Source organism: Bison bison, unplaced genomic scaffold (genome assembly GCF_000754665.1).
Source record: "Bison bison bison isolate TAMUID 2011002044 unplaced genomic scaffold, Bison_UMD1.0 scf7180017864383, whole genome shotgun sequence".
In the NCBI taxonomy this organism is placed as follows: Eukaryota; Metazoa; Chordata; class Mammalia; order Artiodactyla; family Bovidae; genus Bison; species Bison bison.
Window position 1 is genome coordinate 8,544,034 of NW_011494955.1, and position 25,204 is coordinate 8,569,237.

The 25,204-nt window shown below is 39.5% G+C and overlaps 1 protein-coding gene across 1 annotated transcript; it reads left to right on the forward strand.

Annotated features, from left to right (window-relative positions):
• The first annotated feature begins 2,587 nt into the window (after window positions 1-2,587).
• LOC105001735 lies at window positions 2,588-25,204 on the forward strand. The gene is made up of 5 exons (XM_010858102.1): window positions 2,588-2,601; window positions 3,555-4,060; window positions 12,456-12,554; window positions 14,139-14,238; window positions 24,867-25,204. Exons 1-5 carry the CDS (start codon window positions 2,588-2,590, stop codon window positions 25,081-25,083), a joined length of 936 nt encoding a protein of 311 aa, XP_010856404.1. The 3' UTR covers window positions 25,084-25,204.

Below are 25,204 nucleotides of genomic sequence, written 5' to 3' on the forward strand. Positions count from 1 at the left end.
ATATAAAGATTATTTTTTTCAAATGTACATTAAATTTCTTAACAACCCTATGAAGGAGCTATAATTATTGGCATCATTTTACATGTGATAAAATTGATTAACCTGGGCCCCCTGCATTGGGAGCACAGTCTTAGCTACTGGACCACCAGGGCATTAATAAATGATAGGTGTTACTATAATTACTGTAATAAGTACAGTCTCTATCATTTTATTTATTTTAAATTGAAATATAGTTGATTTACAGTGTTTCAGGGTAAACAGCAAAGTGATTCAGTTATAGGTATTTCCTTTGTCAGATTCTTTCCCATTACAAAGTGTTACAAGATACTGAATATAGTTCCCTGTGCTATACAGTAGGGTCTTTGTTGTTTATTTTATATATAGTAGTGTATATATTTTGATCCCAAACTCCTAGTTTATTCCTCCCCCACTTCCCCTTTGGTAACCATAAGTTTGCTTTCTAAGTCTGTGAATCTATTTCTGTTTTGTAAATAAGTTAGTTTGTATCATTTTTTAGATTCCACATATAACTAGTATCATATGACATTTGTCTTTATCCAATCTCTATCATTTTATTTGAGCGATAGATAAATTTACCACTAATGCATATATATAGGATTTACAAAGAAAATAACATAAAATAGGGATAACACACTAGCTGACTCATAGGGTGAGTATTAGAAATTGATAAGATAATATTTATGAGAGTGATTTTTAAGCTCTAATGAATTTTTAAGCTTTAATGAATTATTACTATGAAAATATATTTACTGTTTTCAAAAATGGGCTTTCCAGCTTTTAAATATCAATGTAATAACATAACCAGTGCTCAGAGATAAAAAATTTAAGATCCACATTTAGAATTCTTTTATTGTTTGTTTTTTTGGCCATGCCATGCAGCTTGAGGGATCTTAATTCCACAACCAGGGATTAAACTAGGCTCCCACAATGAAAATGCCAAGACGTAACCGCTGGACCACCAGGGAATTCCCCACATTTAGAATTCTTTTCCACATCAAATACTTTTGATCTTAAAACAATGTTCCCTTTTATTTCACGCTAAACACTTATCTAGAAAACCTATGCCATTTTTTTCAAATTATGCTAATAGAACTACGATTTAGAAGAAAAATGCAAGTGGCTCCTTTGCGCTGTGGACCATTTTATAAAGACAGTATTCAAGTGAAACTCCATCAGTTGTTCCAAACTACATGGTTCCAAGCCACAGTAGTAAAGCAAATATCACAATAAAATGAGTCACACAACTTTTTTCGTTTCTCGGTACATATAAAAGTTGTATCAAACTAAATTGTAGTCTATTAAGTGTACAATAGCATCATGTCTAAAAACCAATGGTCACATCACACTTTAATTAAAAAATACTTTATTGCTGAAAAATGTTAACCATCATCTGAGCCTTCAGCAAGTTTTAATCTTTTTGCAGTAGTAACATTAAAGATCATGGATCACTATAACAAACATAATAATAATGAAAAAGTTTTCAATATTGCAAGAGTCACCAAAATATCACACTACTATATTTGAAATGGAAACCAACAAGGACCTACTATATAGCACATGGAACTTTGCTCAATGTTATGTGGCAACCTGGATGAGAAGGGAGTTTGGGAAAGAACAGATATATGTATGTGTATGACTGAGTCCCTTTGCTGTTCACCTGAAACTATCACAGCATAGTTAATTGGTTATACCCCATTACAAAATAAAAAGGTTTTTTTAATAAATAAATAAATACCTCAGCTCTCTTTAAAAAAAAAAAAAAGAAAAATTGTTTTTAAAAATAATTTGAGGGCTAAGATGAAATTATCTTTTTCTGAAGGAGATTTACATTTGTTTGTGTCAGAGGCTTGAAGAAACAGCCAGGAGTACCTTAATTCAGTTTCAGAGAATGCAGTGATTTGAAGCTGTCTTTGAATGTGCTGGTCTAGGTCGACTTTTGGGACAACTCTTACTCCTAGGATGCAGCCTCCCATTGGAAAGCCTGGACTCCAAAACCCTTAGCCTCCACAAAACTATAAAAAGCCCTGATCAGCCCTGATCAGCAGCTGCTGCTGCTGCTGCTAAGCCTCTCAAATTCCTCTTTGGATTTCCATCTCTCTAGGGTATCCCATGGGCAGAGGAACCTGGTAGGCTGCAGTCCATGGGGTCATGAAGAGTCGGACATGACTGAATGACTTCACTTTCACTTTTCACTTTCATGCATTGGAGAAGGAAATGGCAACCCACTCCAGTGTTCTTGCCTGGAGAATCCTAGGGACGGGGGAGCCTGGTGGGCTGTCGTCTATGGGGTCGCACAGAGTTGGACACGACTGAAGTGACTTAGCAGCAGCAGCAGCAGCAGGGTATTAATAGTAGCCCTTCACTATCTTGTTAGTTCTCCGTTGCCTTTAACAAGAATTTTTTTTTTGTATTCTGTTCAGCTTCTCTAGTTGTCTTCCAAAGTCAGGGTGGGGTAATTTGGATTACCCAGATGCTATTACCAAAAGGGGAAGACCACTTGGAAGTTTTAAACATTGTATGCCTAGTTGTTTTATAAACTGTGGCTTATAAAATTCCAATATCTGAAATGCCGAGTCTTCTGTGAGTCTATTTTTGCTGTCCACTTTAGAATTTTAGCGTACTATAGTAACATCTAATAGGAGTGTGGAGAGTAGGCTATAGGAACACAGAAAATGTAGACTAAGAAATTCAGGGAAGGGTTTCTGGAAGAAGTGATCTCTGTCTTATCTTATAATAAAACAATTGAATAAACACATATTGGTTTTTATCTTCTGTGTATAAACATAATAAATGTTCATGTAGAAAAGTATAAAAAGAGAAAATAAAAGTTGACTTCTATAATCTCACAATGTTTGCTTTTGGGTCGGCATTTGCTTAGTCCTTTTAATGCCAGATATATTATATATATATACATAAATAATACATTTGAGATCTTTCTACATATGCAATTATGTATACTTTTATATAATCTTATAATATAAACATTTCCCGAAGTTATTAAGAGCAATTTTCCAAACAATTTTTATGGCTACCTATTGTATGCTGCTGCTGCTGCTAAGTCGCTTCAGTCATGTCCGACTCTGTGCGACCCAGAGACGGCAGCCCACAAGGCTCCCTCGTCCCTGGGATTCTCCAGGCAAGAACACTGGAGTGGGTTGCCATTTCCTTCTTCAATGCATGAAAGTGAAAAGTGAAAGTGAAGTCGCTCAGTCGTGTCCGACTCTTTGTGACCCCATGGACTACAGCCTACCAGGCTCTTCCGTCCATGGGATTTTCCAGGCAAGAGTACTGGAGTGGGGTGCCATTGCCTTCTCCGACCTATTGTATGAGTATGGCATTATTTACTTAACTATATCTCTATAAGGCCTTTGATTCTTTTCCATTTTTTTCTAATATCAAAAATAATGCTGTAGTTAGCATTTTATGCACAGATGTTATAGTTTTTTATTATACCGTAAGATGGATTTCTAGAAGTCAAATTACTAGGTTAAAAAGTATAAAATATCTTTAAAGTTCGTATTTGTTTTTTACAGTCCTACAAGGAGTATATTTAAAGAACTAGAGAAAGCAAAACTTTCTACAGTAGCTGAATCCGGGGAGAAAGATGAGTTCATCTCATTTGGTGTCTCACAAACATCTAGTGTTTCTATGTTATCTACTAATTTAAAATTTTCCAAACTACAACTGCAAAAGTCTCTGTTTGAAGAATACAAACTCACTGCTGCTGAAATACTGTATGAACTTGAGGAGGTATTACAGAAATATGCTGTGTATAACATTACTTTCCCTGTGGGAATTGTAAATCTTGTGGATTACAGTTGGCATGATCTTACTTCAGATGCTTATAAGTATGCAACCAAAAATCCTATGTTGAAGAAATGTAGTGCCTTAAAAGATGATACCAGTATCATGACTATGATCGACTTAAAGGGATACAAAATCAACAGCTGCTCAAGAGAAGAATGTCATAAGAGGAACTGCCTGGTGAAAGTAAAAGAAGACCATCACGATGCAGCAAGTAAACCTGTGGTAAAAACATGTAAGTAGAAGTTACTAGTTAGACTTATAAATAATCCTCCAGTTTTAAAAATAAAAATGAAAATGGCAAGTAAGATATTGAAAAAACATTATATTAATGATATTTGGTTTGTATTAATCATTTTAATACATTATTAGTGAAGATCAGGGATAAGATACAAAAATTTAAATTGCTTTCAGTTAAATAAAGCATCTATTATGCTTCATATTCATGTGATATTAAGTCTCCACCTCAGAAGATCCTACAGATTCTCGTACAGCAGCTTAGTCCAGCAAAAGTAGGATGCTAGCCACATATGTAATCTTCAAAATTATACTTTTTGTTTTATGAAAATTATAGACCCACATGTGTAAGAATTAATACAAAGGGATCCCATATACTGTTTACTTATTTTCTCCATATGACAACATCTTGGAAAACGTCACAACCAGAATATGGACATTAACACAGTCAAGCTTCAAAACATTCCACCACAGCAAGGATCACTTATGTTGTCCTTCTGTAATCCCACCCACATCCCTCCTGTCCCCACACCCTCTTTAACCCTGGCAACCACCAATGTGTTCTACATTTCTGTATTTTGGTTTATTTTTTTATTTGTTGCACTGGGTCTTCATGACTATGTGCGGGCTTTCTCTAGTGGCGAGTGGGGACTACTCTTTGGTTAGGTAGGCGGGCTTCTCATTGCAGTGGATTCTCTTGCTGCTGAACACAGGCTCTAGGCACATGGGCTTCAGTAGTTGTGGTGCATAGGCTTAGATACTCCATGGCATATGGAATCTCCCAGATCCATGGATCAAACCCTTGTCCTCTGCACTGGCAGGCAAATTCTTTTCCACTGTACCACCAGGGAAGTCCTATGTATATTTGTCATCTTAAGAATGTATAAATGAAATCCTACAACGTTTAATTTTTGGTGATTGTCTTTCTTCAGTTCAGTTCAGTTCAGTTCAGTCACTCAGTCGTGTCCGACTCTTGGCGACCCCGTGAATCGCAGCACACCAGGCCTCCCTCTCCATCACCAACTCCCGAAGTTCACTCAAACTCACGTCCATCGAGTCAGTGATGCCATCCAGCCATCTCATCCTCTGTCGTCCCCTTCTCCTCCTGCCCCGTCAACTTAATTCTCTGGAGATTCATCTAGGTTGTATGTCTCAGTAGTTTGTCCCTTTTTATTGCTCGGCAGTGTGCATTCCATGGTATGGATGTCCCACAGTTTAACCATTCCCTCCTTCAGTGGGTGGGGGTTTTTTCCCCCAGTTTTTGAATATTATGAAAGCTGCTCAAACATTTGTGTACAGATTTTTGTGTAAATATAAGTTTTGATTTCTCTTTGATAAGTGCCCAGAAGTACAATGCTGGACTATGAGGTATTTGCATGTTTACTTCTATATGGAACTGCCAGATTGTTTTCTAGAATGGCTGTGCCATTTTATAATACATTTCTACCAGCAGTGTTGAGTGGCCACCTTCCTCCACGTTCTCACTAGTATTTGGATATTGTAACTGTGTTTTATAATAGCCATTCTTGGCGATGTGTAGTGACATCTCATTGGGGTTTTCATTTGCATTTCTCTCATGGCTAATGATGCTGAATGTTTGCCGTCTGTATGTCCTCTTCAGTGAAATGTCTTTCATGTCTTTAACTGATTTTCTAATTGGATAATATATATTTTTTACTGTTGAGTTTTGCGAATTCTTTATATATTCTGATATTGGTCCTTTGTTATATATGTGCTATACAAATATTTTTCCCAGTGTCTCCTCATTCTTTTACTTGGGTCTTTTGCAGAGAAAAAGTTTTAAATGTTGAAGACATAAAATGTATCCGTTTTTTAATAAATAGTGCCTTTGGTATCAAGACTGTGAACTCTTTGCCTTGCCCTAGATCCTGAAGTTTTTCTCTTTTTTTTTTCCTAAAAGTTTTATAACTTTACGTTTTATATTTAAACCCATTACCCATTTTAGGTTAACTTTTGTATACATCTTAGACCAACTTGAGGTTCATTTTTTGGGTTATGGATCTCCAGTTGCTTCAGCTTATTTGTTGAAAATACTGTCTTTCCTCCTTTGAGTTGCTTTTGCATCTTTGTCAAAAGTCGAATGGGCGTAGGTATTTAAATCTATTTCTGGGTTCTGCTTTTGTTTCTGCTGGTTCTCATTCATGTTCTCTTGACTCCCTGTGAATATGATTATTTTTTATTTTCTGCCAGACATTGTGTTTGAAAAATTGTTTTTAAAAATATTTGAGGCCTAGGATAAGGTTATCTTCAACTGGAAGTGATCGTAAGTGGGAACTCAAACAGGTTTGTGTACAACCATTGCTCAGAGCAGCACTATTCATAGTAACCAAAATGTGGAAACAGCCCAAATGTCCATCAACATATGAAGAGATAAACAAAATGTGGTATGTATATACAGTGGGATATCATTTAACCTTGAAAAGGGGTGAAATTCTGATACATGGTACAGCATGGATGAACCTTGAAGGCATTTTAATCTGGAAACAAAACAACAAATATAGTGTACTCTATAAACAACAAACAGAGTATGAGGTACCTCGAGTAGTCAGATACATAGAGACAGAATGTAGGATGGTGGTTGCCAGGGACTGGGAAGTGGGGGCGGGGGGTGGGTAATTAGGGAGTTTAAAGTTAATGGATACAGAGTTTAGTTAAGGATAATGAAAAATTTCTGAAGCTCGATGGTGATGATGGTTGTACAGTAATGTGAATGAACTTAATGCTACAGAACTGTACACTTAAAACCTGGTAAAGTGATCAATTTTAAGTTATGCATATTCAACCACAATAAAATATTTTACTGGTTAAAAATGGTAATTTCGTTATGTATATTCTATCACAGTGGGAAAAAGGGATAACCAAGTCAATGTGGATAATTAAACTTTACTTTTTATAAGGGGGTAAATAAAAGGAATTGAGTGGAAGGACGGGTGTATCCAAGGTCATAAAGAGCATTTAATTAATTTCAGAGGTGAGTAAAAACTTGACTCTGTAAGCCTAGAATTAGGAACCTGTGGTAATGTGATATATATGTGAAATAGCACAAACTGGCCCGTTTTAAAGGCACTTGGGTCAGTGCTGTTTCCACAGCCCATTTCTTTCCCCACTGAAGAAGAAGCGCTTGTGTTCCCTCACTCCCTAGACTACATTATGACTTTTGTGGGTTCTGGGCACTTTTGCCTTCGTGAGTCCCTACCTCCATAAAGTTACTAAAAATAACTTCTTATGACTGTATTGTTATGAAGACAAATATAATTCCGTTACACTTGTATATTCATTGTTGTCATATTCAGGTTTTCTCTGTTTGAGAAGAAATTAAAATTAACACATTTTCTAGGTTCCTGGAAGGGTTGCGTGCCTAACAGAGAGATCAGTCCTGCTGCCTTCTTCCTTCACTTCTGAGGTACCACTCACCTCTCTCAGAATGTTGCTTCATCCCACCACTTACTCTTAGTCTCCATGGTTTTCACAGCTAAAATGAAGTTTACTATTTTATTTCCAAGAAATTGATGCTATTCTCAGATGCTGAAACATTTGCAAGCCTAGAAATGTTTTTTTAAAGAAGCTTAGGGATCTGAAGTCATTGCTGATAAAAATTTCAGAAAGCTTGATAGGGAAATATGAATAACTAGCATAGTCATGCAATTCAAAAAGGATGAACATCTTCATCAGAGGTTAGCACTGCACAGTGAAGAGTATTGGTAGACCCTGTTCTGACTCCTACTAGACTGAAACTTTATGTTCAGAACCTTAATAGTTCCCATTTCACCCTCTATTGTGTTGAATATATATAAGTAGATTTAGATGTAGCAAAAAGAGCTATTTTAAAAAAATAAAAATCATATTAGTTTATAGCATTTTACAGATCATAGAAATTGCCAACATCTGTTGGATCATAGAAAAAGCAAGGGAATTCCAGAAAAACATCTACTTCTGCTTCATTGACTATGCTAAAGCCTTTGACCATGTGGATCACAACAAGCTGTGGAAAATTCTTAAAGAGATGGGAATACCAGACCACCTTACCCGCCTCCTGAGAAACCTGTATGCAGGTCAAGAAGCAACAGTTAGTACTGGACATGGAGCAACGAACTCATTCAAAATTGGGAAAGGAGTATGTCAAGGCTGTATAGTGTCACCCTGCTTATTTAACTTATATGCAGACTACATCATGTGAAATGCCAGGCTAGATGAGGCTCAAGCTGGAATCAAAATTGCCAGAAAATATATCAATAACTTCAGATAGACAGATGAGACCACCAGGGAAGAAGAATTAAAGAGCCTCTTGATGAAGGTGAAAGAAGAGAGTCAAAAACCTGGCTTAAAACTCAACATTCAAAAAATGAAGATCATGGCATCCAGTCCCATCACTTCAGGGCAAATAGATGGGGGAAGAAAAGGAAACAGTGACAGACTTTACTTTTTTGGGCTCCAAAATCACAGTGGACGATGACTGCAGCCATGAAATTAAAAGATGCTAGCTCCGTGGAAGAAAAGCTATGATGAACCTAGAAAGCGTATGAAAAAGCAAAGATATCACTTTGCTGACACAGGTCTGTACAGTCAAAGCTATGGTTTTTCCAGTAGTCACACACAGATGTGAGAGTTGGACCATCAAGAAGGCTGTGCACCAAAGAATTGCTGCTTTCAAATTGCGGTGCTGGAGAAGACTCTTGAGTGTCCCTTGAACTGCAAGGAGATTCAACCAGTTAATCCTAAGGAAAATCAACCCTGAATATTCATTGGAAGGACTGATGCTGAAGCTCCAATACTTTAGCTCCCAGATGTGAATAGCTGATTCATTGGAAAAGACCCTGATGCTGGGAAAGATTGAGGGCAGAAGAAGGGGACTACAGAGGATGAGATGATTAGATGGCATCATTGACTCAATGGATATGAGTTTGAGCAAACTCCAGGAGATAGTGAAGGACAGGGAAGCCTGGCATGCTGCAATCCATGGAGTGGCAAAGAGCCAGACATGACTTAGTGACTCAACAACAACAGATCATAGGGAACTTTCTAACCATTGTCTAATTTAGTTGTCCTGATATTCCTTTGGGATAGCTGATAGGGTTTCTGTTTCACTAAGGACTGAGTAACTTGCCCAGAGTCACACAATTTCTGATAGATCTGTGACCCCCAACCCTGGTCTTCTGACTCCCAGTATATTGTTCTTTATACTACTTTAGCCCTAACTCCCATTCTTCTATCATAATAATGATAATGATTTGACAATAAGACTAAATAGTAGTTGTAGCTATCCCTACAACAACCCCTTTGAAGTAGAGAAGTAACCTAGCTGTAGAGGTTACACTTTTGCTCTTAGGATTGTCGTTCAATTGCTAAGTCATGTCTGACTTTGCAACCTCATGGACTGCAACATGCCAGACTCCTCTGTCCTCCACTATCTCTCACAGTTTGCTCAAATTCATGTCTGTTGAGTCAGTGATACTATCTAACCATCTCTTCCTCTGCCACCCCCTTCTCTTTTTGCCTTCAATCTTTTCCAGGATCAGGGTCTTTTCCAGTAAGTCATCTCTTTCCCATCAGGTGGTCAAAGTATTGGAGCTTCAGCAATAGTCCTTCCAATGAATATTCAGGGCTGATTTCTTTTAAGATTGACTGGTTGGATCTCCTTGCAGTCCAAGAGACTGCAAGGAGAAGACTCTCTTTGAGTCTTTCAGGCCTTATCCTAGACTTATTTGATTTCCTCATTATAAAATGAGAGAGGGAGAGGAATTAATGGTATAACTTTGTTGAGAGAATTATATAATATAATGATTTTAATGTACTTAGCCTAGTGCTCAATAGATGTAACTCATGGTTATTGTGCAATTTCTTACCTATAGCCTTATTTCTTTTGCTTTTTTTTATCATTGTGATTTTCTCATCTTATTTATTTCTGCATCTGATACAGCCTATTTGTGATGGGATCCTGGACTTACAAACCTCCTAATTTACATATAAAATTTAAGAAGCTCCCATGAGTTTTGCTTTCTTTCCAAAATATATCCAAATTTTGTATTTAGTTCAGTTCAGTTCAGTCGCTCAGTCATGTCTGACTCTTTTCCACCCCATGAACCACAACACTCCAGGCCTCCCTGTCCATCATCAACTCCTGCAGTTTACCCAGACTCATGTCCATTGAGTCAGTGATGCCATCCAACCATCTCATCCTCTGTCGTCCCCTTCTCTTCCCGCCCTCAATCTTTCCCAGCGTCAGGGTCCTTTCCGATGAGTCAGCTCTTTGCATCAGGTGGCCAAAGTATTGGAGTTTCAGCTTTAGCATCAGGCCTTCCAATGAACACCCGGGACTGATTTCTTTTAGGATGGACTGGTTGGATCTCCTTGCAGTCCAAGGGACTCTCAAGAGTCTTCTCCAACACCACAGTTCAAAAGCATCAATTCTTCTGTGCTTTGTATTTAGACAGCTTTTAAAATGTATATGTTTTCTCTGTGGGATGAATTCATTACACTTCATAGATTAATAAATTTATTGTCTTAGATTTGTATTTTAGCCCAAAACGTAATGATACTGAAAGGCTTTTTGTCCTTGTAGCCTTTTTTTAAAATTGAAGTATAGTTGATTTACAGCGTTGTGTTAGTTTCTGGTGTACAGCAGAATGATTCAGTTATACACCCCATATGGTTCATTACAGGATATTAAATATAGTTCCAAGCGCCATACAGTATGATGGTACTTTTTATTGGTCTATCATATATATAGTAGTTTGAATCTGCTGATCCCAAACTCTTAGTTTATCCCTCTCCCACCCCCTTTCCCCTTGTAGTAACCATAAGTTTGTTTTCTATGTCTGTGAGTCTGTTTTTGTTTCATAATAAGTTCATTTGTGTCATATTTTAGATTCCACATATAAGTGATACCATTTGGTATTTGTCTTTCTGTTTCTGACTTACTTCACCTAGTATGATAATCTCAGTCCATCTATGTTGCTGTAGATGACATCATTTCATTCTTTTTATGGCTGAGTAGTATTTCATTGTGCATATATACACCTCTTCTTTATCCATTCATCTGTCAATGGACATTTAGGTTTTTTCTATGTTTGGCTATTGTAATAGTGCTACTATGAACATAGGGGTGCATGTATCTTTTCAAATTATACTTTTCTCTGGATGTATGCCTGGGAGTGGGATTGTTGTCTCATATGGCAACTCTATTTTCAGGGTTTGGCTTTTTTTTTTTTTTTCAGTTTTTTAAGGAACTTCCTTATTGGCTGCAGCAATTTACTTTTCTACCAACTTCCATATTGGCTGCAGCAATTTACTTTTCTACCAGTCTGCAGGAGAGTTTCCTTTTCTCCACACTTCTGCTGCTGCTGCTAAGTCGCTTCAGTCGTGTCCGACTCTGTGCGACCCCATAGATGGCAGCCCACCAGGCTCCCCCGTCCCTGGGATTCTCCAGGCAAGAACACTGGAGTGGGTTGCCATTTCCTCCTCCAATGCATGAAAGTGAAAAGTGAAAGTGAAGTTGCTGAGTCGTGTCTGACTCTTAGCGACCCCATGGACTGTAGCCCACCAGGCTCCTCTGTCCATGGGATTTTCCAGGCAAGAGTACTGGAGTGGGGTGCCATTGCCTTCTCTGACACCACCTCTAAGCATCTGTTTGTGGACTTTTTAATAATGATCATTCTGACCAGTGTGAGGTGGTACCTCACTAGATTTGATCTGCATTTCTCTAATAATTACCATTGTTGAGCATGCCTTTTTTTTTTTTAACCAACAAAAGGCTGCTGTTATCCAGTTACTAAAAGAAGAAATTAAAATAAAACATGAATCTTTTCTCAGTAGTTCTAATGTGAAAAGGCAATTCTTGAAAGCATAAACACAGTCCCCTAATAAATTAAGAAATTATGCAGAGGAAATTTCTATTTTTTTTTTTTTGAGAATAAATCTATGCTCATTAAAATTTTTTAATTGATTTATTTATTTAGCTTTGGCTCTGCTGGGTCTTTGTTGCTGCACGTGGGCTTTCACTAGTTGCCGTGATTAGGGGCTTCTCTTGTTGTAGCAGGGACTTAGTAGTTGTGGTGCCTGGGCTTAGTTGCTTTGCAGCATGTGGGATCTTCCCCAACCAGGGATTGAACCCATGTCCCCTTCATTGGCAGGCAGATCTTAAACACTGGACTGCCAGGGAAGTCTGGAATTTTCAGTTTGAAAGACTGACTCCAGAACTAATGAAAATATTTTATGGGTAATTGTGGGTGCTTATGGAAAATTTTAATTCCCTGGTAAGAATATTAAAATATTGACAATTGGATTTTCTGTTGATGATGATCTGGCAAAATGCTTTCTTTTTCTCTTCCTTCCCCTCTCCCTGCTCACATTCCTCCTGCTTCCTTCTTTCCTAGCTCTTGTTGACCAACAGCAGTGTTCCCAGATCTCCCAGGATAGCAGTTTACCTGTTGTCACCCACTTCTCATTGACATCCAAGATCTGTTTAGAAAATGGTAAGATCCCCTTATCCATCCAGTGAGCAACCAGAGTGAGAATCACTTCCATTCCCTGAATTTGGAAACTTTCTCCCAGCCATCCTCTTGGTATAACCCCAATAAGAGTCAGACATTTAAGTTTATGGATTCCAAGTCAAACTTTTCAAAGGCATCCCCCTCTAATCCACCCACCTCTGGTTTCTCCACTCTAGTACCCTGGGAACTGATTTCTGAGAAATCAGCTTGGGTAACAAGGGTGTTGGAGTCCATGCTTCAGGGACTCTCCTTCCAACTCTGGCTGAATTCTACAGTTAGACTCATTTCATACAGTAAAGAAGATGTCACCCCCAGCCCTAAATTCACATGTTCCCTGACTAGGAAGAAAGTGCTTCTTCTCCTCCAATGTCCAGATAATCTCAAGATATCGGGATTGACTCTGATTTGTCAAGGCAGTGACTCTGATGAGCTCTACTTCAGTTAGGTACCCACCTAATGGCCCAATGATGGTTGCCTCGGAATTGGAGTAATACTGTTGGTCAAACCTGGGTCTTTGGCTCATGTGAATTACATGTAATTTACAGTAAAGAACTGTCATTGTCAGCCCAACTTGAGCTGCATGGGATGGGGGTGGCATGATGCCTCAAAGAAAGGGAAGTCAAGTAGTTCCATAATTTGGGAAGAGAAGGTTAAGCCTGTCCTTAATCTTGTGTTAAGGTGGGGATTAGAGGTGAACAAAGTGGGAAGGAGCCAGAATGCTCTGATTCAAAGTTTCACCTGGAGTTATGGCTAAAATAAAGAGCTCATGACTAAGGCAAAAGATCTGGAGACAGAGTAAACAGTAGACATTCTCATTACAAAATAATGCTTTAAAGCACCTATGCATAGGGGAAAAAATCTGGAAGGAGTCACACCAAAATGGTAACAGTGCTTGTGGGGTAAGATAAACATATCCTTCCCCATGCCACTCTTTATTTTCCAAATTTTCTTCTATGTGTAATTCACTGGTGTATTTAATGCATTAGACTTGGAATAAAGAAATAGCAGGTTTTCCTCTTCCCTTAAGTTCCTTGAAGGTGTTGGTGGATCCTTCCATATGTTCATTACCAGGGTAGAGTTTTTTATAAAGGAAGAACTATAGAGCTAAGAGGTCTTGGAAATCATCTCATTCAGCTCCCCCATTTTAATGATGAGAAAACTGAAGCCCAGAGATGTTGAGTACCCAAACTAGTCAGTAGGAGAATCAGGAACTGAACCCAAGTCTATTGACTGCCTATAAAATGTTCTCTCCAATAGATGGGATTCTATCCTGAGGATGCTAAAATCACAGGATGTGAAGGCATTCTTGAAAGGCCTCTAATACTTTAGATGTCATCATAGGGGTTAAAGATATGATCCCTTCAGTGTAAATCCTCCTATAGGAAAAATAATTCTTAAGCTGATAATTATTTGTGCTTTAATATAAATGGATTTGGGTTGTTTTTTTTTTTTAACCAGGTAGACTTCGGTAGACTGATGACTGGATAGGGTCTACCCAGTGAGTACTGACTCAGTATATATTTTGAAATATCCCTTTTGTGTTAATATGTGTGTCTTTTTTTTAAGGTTGGGTCCTACAGCCTCCTTCCTCAAAATTGGAAATCCTGAAATGGAAGACAATTCTTGATACTGCTGTGAAGAAACTACAAGTAGCCATAATGCAAATGTAGGAGCCCTTTGCAGTCTTTAGAATTCTATACTTTTATTAGGTAGCTGATACAATGTGTGGGTGTTAGTTGCTCAGTCGTGTCAGACTGTTCGTGACCCCATGGACTATAACCTGCCAGGCGCCTCTGTCCATGGAATTCTCCACACAAGAATACTGGCATGGGTTGCCATTTCCTTCTCCAGTGGATCTTTCTGACTCAGGGATCAAACCCAGGTTTCCCACATTGCAGGCAAATTCTTTACCATCTGAGCCACCAGGGTGTAGGCAAGAAGAGATGCAGAGCCTATGGGACTCTGGACAAGTTACCCTATCACTTTGCCTATTGTATCTGTACTATAAAAAAATATACATACTCACAAACCCTTCTCTTCCTGGTAACTCATGGAAAAGTTGCTCTGTGGTACAAGACTTACCAGTCAATCAACCTTTTAAGTAGGCTGTAAAAGATCACATGTGAAGACAATGGGGAGGAGGAAGGGAAGAAATCAGGGAAAGAAAAGCCAGCTGTAAGCAAAGCACTGTTCTAAGGAAACATAAAATCAGTCCCTGTGTTCAAGGAACTAATGGGAAACTAAACATCTCAGCAAATTAATGATCAATACATGACAAATCAAACAAATGGGAGGAGGTAATAACAATAGCAAACACTGGAAAGCGTCTACTTTGTGATGGACAGTGGACCTGCCACTTTACAGGTGTTATCTATGCTCCTTACAAGCACCCAGCAGAAGAGGTCTGATTATCACTTCCAGGTTATAGATGAGAAAACTAATGTGCCAGGAAATGTGGCAATTCATTGAGTCATATAGCTGGAAAAAGGCAGAACAGGGGTAAGACCCAGCCCTATCTGACTCCAAAGTCCACTCACTCTCCACCATTCTTCTCTAGTTCCTCACCTGGCCGCTGATGTGAAACTCATCACTTATCACTTTGGGGATTGTATTTTAAATATAATATATGCTTGAAAGTGAAAGTCGCACAGTCATGTCCGACTCTTTGCAACCCATGGACTAAAACAGAATTCTCTAGGCCGGTTATGTGGACAGCCTTTCCCTTCTTCAGGAGATCTTCCCAACCCAGGAATGGAACCGGGGTCTCCTACATTGCAGGTGGATTCTTTACCAGCTGAGCTACAAGGGAAGTCCAAGAATACTGGAGTGGGTAGCCTATCCCTTCTCCAGCAGATCTTCCCCACCCAGGAATGGGACCTGTATTGCAGGTGGATTCTTTACCAACTGAGCTATCAGGGAAGCCCAGTGTATGCTTAGTATTCAAAGTATTTAAAGTTATGTACATGTAAAAAAAAAAAAGTCACAAAATGGAAAGTGTTCAGATGAGAAGCAAATAAGTTTTGACATTTGATAAATCTAAATTAAGAGGGATCTTATAATACAATGTCAAATTCTTTTTTTTTCTTTTTTTAATTTAAAAATTTTTTTGGCCACACACCACACAGCATGCAGGATCTTAGTCCCCGACCAGGAATCAAACTCGAACCCCCTGGGGTGTAAGCGCCAAGTTTTAACTGCTGGGCCATCACGGAAGTCCCAACAATGTCAAATTGTTTTTTAGATTTTTCTGAAATCCTGGCTCTTTCCTACTCTGGACAAGAATCAAGCAGTTTGTTCAACACAGCTGGGAAAGAAAGACCTGCATCCATCTGACTTGGTCTTTGTTAATGATGTCTCTCCCACCAAACTCCTTTAAGGAACAGGAGAGGCAGAGCAAGCACCAGAGTCCAGGTCTTGGCAAGCAATAAGATATTAAAAATATTGTTCTGAAAGTGCCTGGTGATTTAATTGAAAAAGAGTAAATTCTAGTGAAATTTTCTAAAAATTGAAATCAGGGTTAAAATTTTTAATGTAATTTAAATTAGTAAATTTTGGTATTTAACTCTTATTATTGTTCAGTTATCAATGTTTTGTTTTAAGATTTTTTTCCCATTGTGTTTATAACTGGAAGAAACCTTTCCTTGCTTTCAAGTTAGATAGATCTATCCTATTTTTTTTTATTTCTTTTATCTACATTTAGCTGGAAATTTTGTTGTGTATGGTGTGAGGTAATGAGATTCAAGTTTTATTCCTCCCATGCCAATGATAATGATGCTGCTACTGCTGCTAAGTCGCTCAGTCGTGTCCACTCTTGGACCCATGGACTGCAGCCCACCAGGCTCCTCCATCCATGGGATTTGCCAGGCAAGAGTACTGGAGTGGGGTGCCCTTGCCTTCTCCGAAGCTTAGGTTTATCTGATACCAAAGCCTTTGCATTTAACCTTAACAATGTATTACCTCTTTGCAGGCTTTTATTGAATACATCTTCTTGTTATCCACTAATTTGAGTTCTCAACCTAATCATAGCTTCAGTTTCATATACACTAGTATGCTTTTGAGCTGTCTATTCTATTTCATTGATCTGCCTATTGAGATTTCAGCTATTTTTTAAATTTAATTGAAGTATAGTTGATTTACAATGTTGTGTCAATCTCTGCTGTACAGTAAAGTGACTTGGACTTCCCTGATGGCTTAGTGGCTAAAGAATCTGTCTGCAGGAGATGTAGAAGACTCGTTCGATCCCCAGGTTGGGAAGATCCCCTGGAGAAGGAAATGGCAACCCTCTCCAGTATTCTTGCCTGGGAAATCCCATGGAGAGAGGAGCCTGGCAGACTACAGTCTATGGGGTCTTAGCTATCGTGAATAGTGCTGCTATGAACATAGGGGTTCATGAATCTTTTCAAATTATAGTCTTGTATGTGCCCAGGCATCCAGTCCCATCACTTTATGGCAAGTAGAAGGGGAAAAAGTGGAAGCAGTGACAGATATTATTTTCTTAAGCTCCAAAATCACTGTGGATGGTGACTGCAGCCATGAAATTAAAAGATGCTTGCTCCCCGGAAGGAAAGCTATGATGAACCTGCTGCTGCTGCTAAGTCGCTTCAGTCGTGTCCGACTCTGTGGTCCCAGAGACGGCAGCCCACCAGGCTCCCCCGTCCCTGGGATTCTCCAGCCAAGAACACTGGAGTGGGTTGCCATTTCCTTCTCCAATGCATGAAGTGAAAAGTGAAAGTGAAGTCGCTCAGTCGTGTCCGACTCTTAGCGACCCCATGGACTGCAGCCCACCAGGCTCCTCCGTCCATGGAATTTGCCAGGCAAAAGTACTGGAGTGGGGTGCCATTGCCTTCTCCATGATGAACCTAGACAACGTATTATTAGTAAAAAGCAGAGCCATCACTTTGCTGACAAAGGTCCATATAGTCGAAGCTACGGTTTTTCCAGTAGTCATGCATGGATGTGAGAGTAGGACCATAATGAAGGCTGGGCACCAAAGAACTGATGCATTCAAACTGTAGTGCTGGAGAAGACCCTTGAGCATCCCTTGGACTGCAAGGAGATCAAACTAGTCAATCCTAAAGGAAATGAGTCCTGAATATTCATTGGAAGGACTGACGCTGAAGCTCCAATACTTTGGCTACCTGATGGGAAGAACCGACTCTTTGGAAAAGACCCTCATTCTGGGAATTTTGAAAGCAAAAGGAGAAGGAGGCAGTAAAGGATGAGATGGTCAGATAGCATCACTGACTCAATGGACACCAATTTGAGTAAACTCTAGGAGGTAGTGGAGGACAGAGGAGCCTGGTGTGCTGCAGTCCATGAGGTTGCAGAATCAGACACAGCTTAGCAACTGAACAACAAATGCACCCAGAAATGGGATTGCTGGATCATATGGTAATTCTTAGTTTTCTGAGGAACCTCCACACTGCTCTCTGTAGTGGCTGGACCAATTTGCATTCCCACCAACAGTATAGGAGGCTTCCCTTTTCTCCACCCTCTCTCTAGCATTTGTCATTTGTAGACATTTTAATGATGGCCATTTTGACCAGTATAAGATAATACCTCATTGTAGTTTTGATCTGCATTTCTCTAATAATTAGTGACATTGAGCATCTTTTCATACGCCTTCTGGCCAGCTGTTTGTCTTCTTTGGCGAAATGTCCATTAAAGTCTTCTGCTCATTTCTTGGTTTGTTTTTTGTTGTTGTTGCTGTTGTTGAGTTAAATGAGCTGTTTGCATAGTTTGGAAATTAAACCCTTGTCTGTCACATCATTTGCAAATATTTTCTCCCATGCTGTAGGTTTTTTCCCCAGGTTTTTTTTTTTTTTTCTGGTTTCTTTTTGCTGTGCAAAATCTTGTCAGTTTGATTAGGTCCCATTTGTTTATTTTTGTTTTTCTATTGCCTTAGTTGACTAACCTAAGAAAACATTGATATGATTTATGTCAGAGAATGTTTTGCCTCTGCTCTCTTCTAGGAGTTTTATGGTGTAATGTCTTATGCTTAAGTCTTTAAGTCATTTTGAGTTTATTTCTTTGTAAGATGTGAGGGTGTGTTCTAACTTCATTGATTTACATTCATCTGTCCAACTTACCTAGCACCACTTGCTGAAGAGACTGTCTTTTCACATTTTATATTCTTCCCTCCTTTCTTGAAGACTAATTGACCATGGGTATGTGGGTTTATTTCAACTATTTTAATTATTTAGATTATACAGTATGAGACAGGCAGCTGTGATGGTAAGAAAGACTCCTTGAAGCCAAATTGATAGGGTTAAAATCCCAGCTCCATCGATTCATGCGACCTTGGGAAAGTCACGTAATTGCCCTTTGCCTCATTTTCCTCATCTGTAAAATAGGGATAATCTTAGTAGCTACCTTTTATAGTTGTTGTAAAGATTTCTAGCACAAATAGGCATTCAATAAATAATAATTATTACTATCTTAGTATCTGGTACAACAAATCTCCTCTGGTTACTCTTTCTACTTCAAAGCATCTTAATCAGTTTCACCAACTCATTCTTCCCAGTGAATTATAGAATTAGTTTTTCAAGTTTAAAAAGGCCTCAGAGGTTATGGAGCAGGCAGCATATTTTAATGAAAAGGAAACTAAACTTGCAGGAGGCATTTTGTACTCTGTGTACTTTCCACTCAGTTCTGCTGTGAACCTAAAACTCTCTAAAAAATAATATCTTTTTAAAAACTGAAAGAAAAAGAACTTGGAGTCAGAACACCCAGCTTCTTTAATCCATGGGCATGAGATCTTGGGTAAGTCACTGCCTGAACTCCCTGAACTTCTGTTTCTTTAACCATTTAGAGATAATAATACGTCTTCTGCAGCTTACCATAACATGTTGTGACACAATATATATAAACATTCTTTATAGACACTAAAGCACTAAGCAAGTAAAAAGCACTCTTTAATAATAACCCAATACCATCAGAAGTGGTTGCTTGTAACAAATAGGTTTAGAACTAAGACAGGATAGCTTGGCAGAGTAGATGGAAGAGGCAGATTTTATTGGAATATAGCAACAGGGATGAGTAAGATGCTTTTATACATGACCCACAGTAATAAACTGCATCAAGGGAGTGATTTTGTAACTGATGAGCAAGTGATGAGACTTGCTAATTGTCTTGGCAGAATTGGTAGAATCCATTCTCAAGGGATCTGTCATATACAGGATCCAAGTTTTTTAAAAAACACATGTAATTTTACAGTTTATGCATTACAAAACATTTCTGTAAGAAAAGCAACCAAATATTAACATCCCCTGATTACCAGGATGAGAGATATTAATAGCATGGAGATTAAATAAATGCTTGCTGAACAAAGGGCAATTTTACGCAAGTCAGAACTATCAGCCATTTTACCCTACCAAGTTTCTACCACATTTGCTTAACATTATAGAAGTTTAATATCAAGTCAGGCCCAGAGAAATTGAAGGCAGAAAGAAAAAAGTCTCTAACTTCATTGGCAGATCCACACTAGGATACACTATGGATTTATCACAGGAAGTCAAGTCTGACAAACATCGTCTGAATCTTCTCGTCCCAGACCAGACAGATCCCAGGACACTCCGTATAGCAGAGCGCTTTCTCTAGACCAGGTCTACCTAGAGCTGCTCTCTGGGCCTGAATCTGGGCTATAACTAATGAAGCTCTCATATTCGCTGTTAGAGTATGGTGATGCAAAAACACTAGTCTGCCAATTTCAGACTTGCTTCTACCCATTCATTTGCTGTGTGACTTGGGGTACAGAGGCTAATGTCTGTTAAGGTTTAGAGCCCAAGCTTTGGAATCCACACAACTTTTGTGCTCCCATTTGCCAACCATGGAACTTGGGACACTTAGTTTCTCAAGCCTTCAGTTCAGTTCAGTTCAGTCGCTCAGTTGTGTCGGACTCTTTGCGACCCCATGAATCACAGCACGCCAGGCCTCCCTGTCTAGCACCAACTCCTGGAGTTCACCCAGACTCACGTCCATCGAGTTGGTGATGCCATCCAGCCATCTCATCCTCTGTCATCCCCTTCTCCTCCTGCCCCCAATCCCTCCCAGCATCAGAGTCTTTTCCAATGAGTCAACTCTTCGCATGAGGTGCCCAAAGTACTGAAGTTTCAGCTTTAGCATCATTCCTTCCAAAGAAATCCCAGGGCTGATCTTCTTCAGAATGGACTGGTTGGATCTCCTTGCAGTCCAAGGGACTCTCAAGAGTCTTCTCCAACACCACAGTTCATCAATTCTTCAGCACTCAGCTTTCTTCACAGTCCAACTCTCACATCCATACATGACCACAGGAAAAACCATAGCCTTGACTAGACGGACCTTATTTTCCTCATAAGAAATGGAAATCCTACTAGAATCTACCTTACAGAGTTGTTCAAAGCATTAAATGGAATAATGTAGCTAAAAGCACAATCTGTAGAACAGTAACTCTTATTTAGTGATTTTAGATCCCTTTTCTATGCTTTGGTTCCTTCATCTATAAAACAGGATTAGATATTCTCCAGATATCCTTCAGTTCTTACAATCAATGAATGCCCCCACTATGTGGAATTTAGCTTACTGTTAGATTCATAGACCAATTTGATTTAAGATGATTTGACATGCAGTTCCCTTTCTATATCAGCCTTTGTCTTTGAATAGTCTAGATACTAAAAGTCTGAGATAATTGGGTAGCTTCTGACTTAGAAAATGACTGTTCCTTAAGTCCTGACAATGACTTTTCCTGGGAATAACCAGCCACCCGAAATTCTAATAAACCATTTTGTGTAAGTATCAGGGCTTTTCTGTTTTTAAAAAATACTTATTTATTTGGTTGCTTCAGGTCTTAGTTGCAGCACTCAGGGTCTTCATCGCATCATACAGGGTCTTTTGTGGTGCACAGACTCTCTAGTTGTGGCGTGTGGGCTCAGTTGCTCTGTGGCACATGGGATTCTAGTTCCCCTATCAGGGATCCAACCTGCATCCTCCTCTGCATGGCAAGGTGGATTCTTAACCACTGGACCACCAGGGAAATCCAAAGACACTTTTGTTGAACTTATCAATTTGGTGATAATTATCACCTGCTGGAGAATCCAGAGGTCAACTTCTGGGCCTTGGGCAAGATTATCACTAGCAATACTTTGAGAAAAGGTAGAGAGGAAGTAGTCTTTACTGGCATGGGAGGCTGACTAGACATCATACAATGACTAAAAGACTCTTTATCTGGGGGTCTGTTAAAGGGATTACAAAAGGAAGTGCTGCTTTAAAAATTGTAATGGAGAACTTTACTGAATTTTAGCTGCCTATCTTGAGTATTTGAGTAATGTGGGATTTATATAAATATAGGAGATTTGGTGCTGGAGTTTTTTGCCCTATAGCTTTTGTATCTTAATTTTTGGCCATATTGGTAAGGAGGGAGACTATGTGTTGTTGTTGTTGTTGTTGTTGTTGTTTTCAATGATTTATAGGGTTTACCTGGAGGAGAGAATGGCAACCCATTCCAGTATTCTTGCTTGGAGAATCCCATGGACAGAGGAGACTGGTGGGTTATGGTCCACGGATTGCAAAGAGTGGGGCACCACTGAAGCAACTTAGCAGTAGCAGCATAAGGTTTACACTTCAGAGGCATACTTACCTTTTTTCAAGAATAATCCAAAATGATCCATTGTGGAAAGTCACAGAAAAATATAATCACGTCTAGGCGTTGATTGAAAGGGCAGAGGTATGGGCTTGGAGAATGATAATTAAACTTGGGTTTCCAGTTGGCTTATACATGGGTGGTGTTAAGCTGAAATCCTGCCAACCTTTGATGCTTATAAATGGAGTGGCCTGTGTGTGTTCTGGTGTGGGGAAGAGTAGAAATCTAGAAGTGCTTTGCTTTTGTCACATCATTCAAAAATTTTGCCCACTCACCTCATTTTTGGCAGTGGGACACATTTTCATGAGAACACAAGAAAGAAAAGGAGCAGCAGCAGGAGAAGGAAAGTGAGAGACGAGACAAAAGTAGGAGAGAGAAAGTAACTGTTTTAATCAAACATTTCCATTTTCTAGCAGATTTGGCTCTTGCCCACCCTCCTGGATCTGATTCTTTGCTCACAGGACTTCCAAGGAGTACCTCCTCCAGCTTCTCCAAGAGGGGTCAGAGACCTTTGCTGATTGCCACCAACACTGGCAGTGGGGTGGCTATTATACCTCTCCTTTCATTAATCAGCTGTGTTATTTCCAGTTAGTTATTTTTATCCTTTAAAAGTCCTTTCAGCATAGCTCTTTCCACATTCCAAGTCCCTCCCTCAGCCAACAAATGCATAGGCGTGCACACTCAAACACACACTGAGCAATTCTTCCCAATATTCCAAGGTTATCCTTGAGATATGCCAGCTCACTTTTAGGAGTTTTCAAGTGCACCTTAAAACGAAAAACACTGAGGATTCCTGTTTGAAACTGCTGTGTATCTGAAGGGATTTGCTGAGGGCAGTCTTAGATCTTCTTTCATGCTGTTGCTGAGGTTTGTTTGTTTTGAATCTTACCCTGTGCTTGGAAACTCCCAAACTGCTAACTCTTTCTCTAAGAAAGTAGCTCCTACGTCCCCTAATTAGAATCTGGACATTTCTGCTTATTCTCAAATGTTGATCATGAGTCTGCCCAATTCCATCTTCATATTATGTCTTAATAACCCAAAAGCTCAGCAGCCCGTCTTCGGTAGCTCAGATCATGACTAAGTCAGTCATGCCAGCCAGTCCATGGAGATATTAAACAGGTACTGTTGGTCTCCAAGGCAGCTAAGAATATCTCTTTAATGACTCTGTTTTGCCAACCTGACTCTGGAGGCTTCTTCTATGGCATGTTGCCAGCAGTTCCTACTTGGCACACTTGAGTACATGAGTGTGTATGCATGTATGTGCATATGTGTGTATACCTTTGCACGTGTTAGTGGCAAGAAGGTCTGCCTCACTGGCTGACTTTCAAAAAAAGAGCCTTGGTTAATCTGCATTTTTAAAATACACCTATACTATGCCCATAGCTCTTATAGCATCCAACACTAGGAATGTAGACAGCAGTATTGTGAAGTGAAGGGAACAGAGCAGAGAGTATGGGGTTGATATGGATGGCATTGCATCGAGCCTTTTTTTTTGGGGGGGGGGGGGGTTTTTTTTGTTTGTTGCTTTATGTTGTTTTTGGTTGTTCTACACAGCATATGAGATCTTAATTCCCCAACCAGGGATCGAATCCATGCCCTCTACATTGGAAGTGGGGCTTCCACTGGACTGCCAGGGAAGTCCTTGGCATTGCATCCAGGCTTTACCATATAGCTGCAAAACTCATTCACTCTTACAAGAATGGGGACAGATAGCATGTTTCTCATACGAATGTATAAGTTTTGAACTGCAGAAGACACCTAGTGAATATTTGTGAATGGTTAAGTGAATGTTCTAACAGGCTGCCTTAATTTGAAGGTTTCTGTCTGAAACCTAGAAGCCAGGTAGTTTCATATTCACCTGCCCTTTTCCTTGACCATCGTATTATTAATGAATATATATATATATATATATGTTCCCCACTAAATTGTAACAAAAACAATTATTCATTTTAACAGATGACATGCTAATCATTAGGGTCTGGCCCAGAGGTCTGTGTGCATTATAGTCAGATTCCCACCCTTCCATGAGGTATTGTCTCCATTTATAGACGAAGAAATCAAAGTTCAGAGGAGGTTAATAGTTTGCCTGCTTTTTATAGTCTCAAGTGACAGTGCCAGGTTCACCTCAGTTCTCATGCCAAACCTGTGCTGTGTAGTGCTGCCCCTGCGGGCACCGGTGCTGCTTCCTAATCCTGCATTTGCTGCAGCCTCTGTATAGTGCTTCAGACACAGTAGACACTCTGCATCTGTTTTTAAAATAGTAGACAGTCAATAAATGCTTGGCTAAGGATTTCAAAGCCTAGCTTTCCTGATTGAAAGGAAATCCATTAGATAGGTGGTAAAGGTGAGGTTGGGCTTCCCTGGTGGCTCAGTGGTAGAGAATCTGCCTGTCAATGCAGAAGATGTGGGTTTGATCCCTGAGTCAGGATGACCATCCCCTGGAGAAGGAAATGGCAACCCACTCCAGTATTCTTACCTGGGAAATCCCATGGACAAAGGAGCCTGGTGGGCTTTAGGCCAGGGGGTTGCAAAAGAGTCTGACACGGCTTAGTAACTACACAGCAGCAGCAACAACAACAAAGGTGAGGTCACAGAGGCCTAAACAGCCGTTGGCCATCCCCCAGCCCTTGATAAGAACAAGAAATTAGCCAGATCTTGAATTGTTTACTTTTGAACAGAAAAACGGAAGAAGCTAAGCTAAGGAAAGAAGGATTCGACAAACAACTTATCCTGAGCCACTATAACGAGGAAGAGGTGAACACCACTCCTGAAGATTCCCAGTGTTTCTGGCTAGAGTTGCTGAGGAGGAGGACTAATATGCCAACAATCAAGAAGCCTGACCAGAATTTGAAAAAGTTCCATTATGCTCTGACAGATGGTTCCTCTCTGACCTAATATCCTTGTGAAACGCCAATGGTTGAAGAAGGATGGGAAGGGTCAGGAGTTGTAGAAGGGGTGGCAGGTGGAGTGTTTCTGTTTCAGCAGAAAATCCCAGAAGCATTAAAAAAAAAAAAAA